Genomic DNA, 7,013 nt, shown 5'->3' with positions numbered 1-7,013 from the left:
GTGTGGCGGCGCTGGCCCGCAGAGGAGCGGAGTCGAGGGTGAGGGGGGGGGCGGGCCGCTGTTTCCACGGTGACAGCGCCGGCAGGCTGACCCGCCGAGTCGCCGGCCGCCGTCGGCGTCACGTGGGGGCCGCCGCGCCCGCCGGTTGGCCGGCCACCCTCCGGCGGCGGAGGGGGGGGGGGAGGCGCCACGTGACGAGGCGCCGCCCGCCCTCCTCCCCGCGCTCTTTCTTCCTCCCCAGCGCTGCCCCACCCCCCCCACCCACCCCCCCTCCGCCCCCCCCGCCCCTCCGCGCGCGCCGGCCGGTTGGCTGTTGCCGTGGCGACAGGGGGAAGGAGGGGGGCGGGGCCGGCGGCGCCCCACCTCGTCCGCGCCGCAGCCCGTCAGCGCGGCCCCGCCGCCGGCAGCATCCGCCGGGCGGGAGCGGAGCGGAGCGGAGCGGCGGCGGAGGCGACGGGCAGGGCGGGGAGGAGAAGGAGGAGGAGGAGGAGGAGGAGGGGAGGGGAGGCCCGGCCCATGGCGGGGGGGTGAGGAGGGGCCGTCGAGCAGGTGCGGGTGGAGCGGGCGGTCCGCGCTGGCGGCGGCGGGAGGATGCGCGAGTACAAGGTGGTGGTGCTGGGCTCGGGCGGGGTGGGGAAGTCGGCGCTCACGGTGCAGTTCGTGACCGGCACCTTCATCGAGAAGTACGACCCCACCATCGAGGACTTCTACCGCAAGGAGATCGAGGTGGACGCCTCCCCCTCCGTCCTGGAGATCCTGGACACGGCGGGCACCGAGCAGTTCGCCTCCATGCGGGACCTCTACATCAAGAACGGGCAGGGCTTCATCCTCGTCTACAGCCTGGTCAACCAGCAGAGCTTCCAGGACATCCGACCCATGCGCGACCAGATCATCCGCGTCAAGAGGTGACTTGCCCGGCCCGACGCTCCTCCGACGGCCGCGCCCGACGCCCACCTGCGGCCCGGCCCGCCGGGGCCTTGCGGGGCCGCCCGTCGTGCCCGTGGCCGTCCCCGTCCGTCCCCCCTCCCCGTCCCCTCCTCCCCGCCCCGGGCCGACCCGCAGGGCCCGGATCTCCGCCCTGCCCCGCTGCCCCCTCAGGTGCTGCCCCGCGGCTTCTTTTCCCTCACCCGCCTCCCTCCCTCCTTCCCCGGTAGCGTCCCCAGGGCGGCAGGACACACACCCCCCCCCCCGCGCCCCGGTACCGTCCCCAGCCCCCGCCGGTGCCTCGCCCGCAGCCCCGGGCTCCCTGCGGGCGGGGGGGGCGGCAGGGGGATCCAGCGGTTGCCGCTGCTCGAACACCCCCCCCCCCCCCCATTTCCCGGTTTGGGGTGCTCCTGCGTGAAATACGGCGGGCAGGCGGCAGGCTGTGCCACGGCTGTAACGGGGGGGGGGGGGGGGCGGAAAAGCAGTTCCCCGAATTACTGCGTGGGGTCAGTCCTCGAGTGTGCTTTCTCAGTGGACGCGCCGTGGGCGATTCGCAAGGGTGTTGACCTGCAGCACGCGCGTCTTCAAAAGCAGGCAGAGATCTGCCTTTTCGGATACCTGCATAGGTATTTCCGTGAACTTCCCACTCCTCTTCAAAGTGGAGAGCGCAAGCCTCTTCCTTGGGTGACGGCTGTGAGCGCTAGGCCTTGTGTACGCTCGGTGTTTTCTCTTAAATTTCCCACGGTCGCGTTGCCAGCCGCTCCACCGCGAGTGAATCCACGGTGGTGAAACACCGGTGCGTGCTGCCAGCTTGTTTTTATAACCGCTGTGTTGTTTAGATATGCGTCAATCAGTTGGATGTCAGCAGCTGAAATGCAGCCAGTCGCGCTAAAATAAGGGTAGATGCACCATTCGAAATCATAGCAACCGTTTGAACCATAGTGGGGGTGAGAAAATGCCGCTGGCCAGATCATTGCAGACAGAAATCTGTTATTGCCCGTGGAGAGAGGTTGGAATTATGTCGCAGAACTGGTTGTAGCTTTGGCTTGGACATCTGAAAGGGAAGCCCTTGTAAATAACTTAGTTGGACCACAGCTGTCGGATTTGCATCTTAATGTAGAGTGGAGCACAAAAGGTGATAATGGCTAATCATATGGTTGGGTATGGTCTGTTCACAGAAACTACCATTCCAGACCAAGGCCTGGGGAAGATGTATTTTGAGAAATTGGGGAGGGTGAGTAGGGGAAAGGGGGGGGGAGGAGACAAAGCGCTGATGTTTTCAGAGGCTTGCAACTTTCTCATAGTAGGTGTTTCTTAATGCGTGTCCTAACTTTGTCACTGGAGGTTTCTAAAGACCAGTGTAATGAAGTTATTGTGAATTTATTACGGAAAATGCATTTTCCATATCCTCACGATCCGTATCGTTCACACGTACCTTACAGAAGAATGTTTCTTCTTGAAGTAGTTAGGGTAGACTTTATTATTAATAAATGCTTTTGGTTTTCCTGTATTTAATCGGTGATATAAATTCATTTAGCCTCTGAATGCCTAGCTGTGGCTTTTGCAGCTTGCGTTGTACCTTGCAATGGAGCATCTGCATTCAGACCCCAGCTGACAAGCTGTAGATAGGTGAAGCAGAATAGAAAGCAACTTGTACTTCCATAGTTACATTGACTCAGCACTGCTGAGAGTGGCTCTAAATGCTGCTGGTATTTTTCTTCTGCCCTCTCTTTTACTGCAAGACTTCAAGCTTTGGCTTTTTGTTAGGTGCTTCGTGAAAGACATATGAGCAGTGTTTTAATCCTGAATTTCACTTATGCAAAGTAATCTAAAAGCAGCTGGAATCCTGAAAATTGTGAGTTATAGTTGAAAGGGATATACTCTTGACTTGCAGTATTAAAAAGGTGTAGTTTCAGCAAGTGTACCAGATCTTTCCTTGTCAACTTACCTCATCTTATATCTGTGGGTTTTGTTGTTGTTACGTTTTGGAACGTAAGTTTGCAGGCAGTGTAAGGCCTACTGTGCTCTTGACTTAAGCTTGCATCCTTTTTTACCAGTTAAACTGGAAGAATGCATATTTACGGATATAATATGTATCTGTACAAGGACTTCTAAATTATAATATACAGCTGCACAAATGCATTTAATCCATGTTGAGAGACAAATAATCATAGTCCTGTTTCCTTAGGGATTTTGGATGAGATACCTGAAAGTGACAACTATATGCTTATATTGATACAAAACCTTGATCTAAAAATCTCTGAACTTTCATTGTACCTGGAAACCAATTGGCCAGGTCTGTAACTGGTAGGTATCTCTGCATTTTACATGTTGTCCTTGCTGCTTTTTTTTTTTTTTTTAATGAAGTAATCCCTGTGTTATTGCATAATTAGAGAGTAATTTTGATTACTCTCCCAAGAAGTAGAAAAGCCAGGTGAAATTCCCTCTTCAGATTAAGAGATGCATGCTTGCATCTTCTGCTTCCCTGGTCTAACCACCTCATACCAGGCCAAATTAAGCTAAGGGAGTCCTTCACTCCACCTGATGAAGGTGAATTACTTTATAGGAATGAATGACATGTTCATGAATGAAAGAGAGGAAACAAGTGGACCTTTACTTAACTCTGAAGCTTAGTGGTTAGAAGAGGTTGAGATCACTCTTGCCAGTATAGTTTCTGTTCTCATTAAATGGCTATTTAATATTAAAAAATGCATAAATAGACTTAAAAACAGGACTGAAATCCAGGTCTCCCAGTTTGCAGAGAAGTCTTCTAATGGCAAAACTATAAAGTCAAGCTTCCTTGTGTAGTGTGGGAGCCTTGCATCCCTTTCAGTCATGGTGCACAGTGTTATCAAGAGGGGAGGATGCCTCCATAGCTTTTAAATGGGTAATTAAAGTTCTTTCCTGGGAAATAGTTTAAATGTAAACCATATTCTTCTTTTCAAAGTAAATAACACATTTTTGTCTAGATCTTTCTAAGAATGAGTCGAGGTGCTTTACCTTCAGTAAGGGACCCCTGTCAGTTCTGAGTGGATGGGTGTACCCCCAGCAGCTCTACCTAGACACAGGATGAGGAGAAGGAAGAGGTTTCAGAAGTCCTCGCTGTATTTCGGGCCAGAGTTTCCCACTGCACAGAACGCTGCCAGCGTTGGATGAAGAATCACGGTGGTACAAAATCACAGCTGCCGTTCTTCCTCCTCCAGATGCTGTGCCTGACAATAGATTTTACCCGAGGAGTGGCTTGGCTATAGCTTGTGTTGTACAAAGCAGTCGTTTCTGCCATCGGCTGTTCTTGCAGTGCCTGCAACTAGCCCTGCTTATCTGAAACTTGTGCTTCAGCATCAGTACGTGGTGCACAGGAACTGATGAAGGGGGATGTGGCCGAGGTGAGTGAGGCTGTGGATGCCCTGTTTTGCTGGATAAAGGAGTGTAATCAGAAGGTAGGAGGATGGAGGGGTTGTGTCCTGGTGTAGGGTGGTGGGCTGTGCCCTAATGTAGGGTGGTGGGTTGTGCAGAATGAGGCCAAAGGTATAGGGTCGGTCTCTGGGTTTAGGAACTTGAGAGTGCCTCCATGCTTGTTTGAAGCTGTTATCGCTGATACTGATAGCTAAGCGAACAGTTTGGGAGCTCCTCTTCACTCTACAGTTGACTGCTTATCTGGAATGCATTGTTCCAACCTCATGATCTTAGCGTTTCAGGCACCTAGTACCAGTTTCTGGATCCCACTTGTGCCACATAAGTCCATTAAGCCTTGTTTCTTCTGATTCCTGCAAATGCTGAGAGTTTGTACTGTTGGGAAGATGGACTGTACATAAGTATAATATTTTTTTATGTGGTAGCTTTGAAGAGTACCTCTTACTTTCTGTATACAAGAAGGATAAAGAGAATCAACTGCTGCTTTACTGCCTCCTGGTGAGATATTGCGCAAAATATGTTACCTGTGTGTTTGTAGGTGCTGGAAATCTAGGCCCTTCTTTCCCTCCAAAATGGATTCGCAAGCTTGGCAGCAAAGAACTGCCTGTTGTTTATGCTCCAGACAGAACTCACTGTAGTTTTAGAATGAGCTGTTTTCCGGAGAAACCTTGTATTTGTGAGAGCAAGGCTAGACTGGATGAGTGGGCCCTGATGCCAGCAAAGGTCTGCAGTGAAGGAAGAGCAGAAGCTGTCAAATGAAACAGATTGGAAGTGGTGCACCCCAGTTAGATATCAAGGTTTAGAAATAAGTAGTGAGTATGCAGATTAAGCAGTGTAATTACCTTTTTTTTTTTTTTTGTGGAAAAAGGAGTTAGGTAACTTCTAACACTTCTGTGTTTGTCTTTTGTGTGATTAGAAAGCTCTCTGAAGAGAATCTGCTGATACTTACCATATACTGAATTTTAATTTTGGATATGACTTTGTCAGTGTTTTTCTCCCATGAAGGTATGTTTAAACTTCATTGGGTGTATATTCTAGGTGCCTATGTAGCCTTCAATAATGTAATTTCTCATTCTGTCCTACAGGCTTTAATATATATAGTTTTAGTAGAACCCCATGAAATAGAGAAGTATTATTATTTCTATTCAAGCAGAAAACTGAAGCACAGAAATAAAAAAGAACTCAAGTTAATTCAGAGTTCTTCACTTGTGCTATCTCTAGATGTCTGACCAGTGCTTTAAAGACATGACTGTTGTGTTCATGTTTTGGACACTAACAGATTCTGCTTAAAATAGTATTGTTGAGAAGTGCTCTATTCCAGTAAAAAAAAAAACTTTTCATTAATGTATTGCTTTTTCTCTAGAAAGCAAAGACCAGAAAATTTATTAATTTAGATTGTCTGAAAGTGCAGACTAAATGATGTAGGTATATTGCTATGAAATATCACAGAAACATGTCTCCGAGTTGAGAATGTTCTTCGTGGTGGTGTTTATCATCAGGATGAAAGTCTGCCTCCCAGTCTAGGGATTCTGTGTGGTAATTTAAAACATACAAGAGATGTAATTATTGACATTTATTAATTGTGAAATCAGCATCTTGAGTCAATGATAATTGATGTATTTAGTGACTTAATGGTGATTAAGTCTGAAAAACTATACTTGAAATCACAAATTGCTCAAATGTCTAGTTTGAAAATGTTGCTTTCCAAGTACTATGAAAACTAAGTATGGTTTTTATTCAAAGACCGTAAGTCCTCGTTAAGCAAGGTTGAATTTACCAGTTTTCTGAAATTCTATGTATTTCTCATCTTTGTTTTAAGAAAATATTTTTCTAATTTGGAGAATTAGTTAGAGAATTCTTCATGAACACTGCTATGACGCATTCAGTCACAAACATGGCTCCAACCTTCCAGGAAGAAATACCTAAGTGTTCAGTAGAAGTGAAATTTGGAAAATCCTATTCTTTCTGAAGTACTGTATGCAAAAGCTTGACAAATCTAGGGACTTTCATAGATGCTAGCTGTGTAGAGATGGTAGAAAAAAGAACAGACTGAAATCCTGAAGTCTTTTTTAGCAAGAGTTCTTTTTCTTGCAATAATTTCAATGTAGTAGATTGATTAGAGTACTCATCTGTACGTGAAAAAGGCAGGGCAGGTAACAAGTATTCTCTATAGGATGCCTGGCCAAGCTGTCAGCCACTCTTGTGCACCCATCAGATGAAATTTAGCACTTTATTGCAAGAACAGATTAATAGATTTTAAATCCCATCAAACACTTGTACATATTTCTGAGATAATGTAGGAACCTGGATGGAATCCTGACACAGTGTGGACATTGGCTATTATGTTAAAATATTTAAGTACAATAAAAGAGCTATACTGCCCTCTCCCCACCCCCCCGCCTTTTTATTTTTTTTTTTTAAGGGGCACTTAATCGATAGCTGTTTCTCAGGTGAGAACCTTATCGATTTACAAGAAGAAAATGCAAGTATTTTAAGCATCTGTACAGATATACAGAAGTGGTAAACACAAGTAGTCAGTTGTATCAAGTTGACCCCGTATATAACATCAGAACCTTCAGCTGTATGGCTGGCTGTTGTCTCCTATTGGGGAACTGATACATAGACTGTCCCCTAGGAAGTGTCTGTAATAGCAGGATTACAAGTTCGCAGGATAC

At 47.8% G+C, this 7,013-nt stretch overlaps 1 protein-coding gene across 1 annotated transcript in view; it reads left to right on the top strand.

Moving 5' to 3' along the window:
* The first annotated feature begins 517 nt into the window (after positions 1-517).
* Positions 518-7,013, top strand: part of RAP2A (RAP2A, member of RAS oncogene family) — a 32,248-nt gene continuing 25,752 nt past the window's right edge. The window contains exon 1 of the mRNA XM_069802451.1: positions 518-905. Within this exon, the coding sequence (XP_069658552.1) occupies positions 592-905 (314 nt within the window). The 5' untranslated portion in view covers positions 518-591. The remainder of the gene's footprint in view (positions 906-7,013) is intronic.

The sequence above is a fragment of the Haliaeetus albicilla genome, chromosome 15, assembly GCF_947461875.1.
Source record: "Haliaeetus albicilla chromosome 15, bHalAlb1.1, whole genome shotgun sequence".
NCBI classification, from domain to species: Eukaryota; Metazoa; Chordata; class Aves; order Accipitriformes; family Accipitridae; genus Haliaeetus; species Haliaeetus albicilla.
This window is presented reverse-complemented; position numbering and strand designations above follow the sequence as displayed.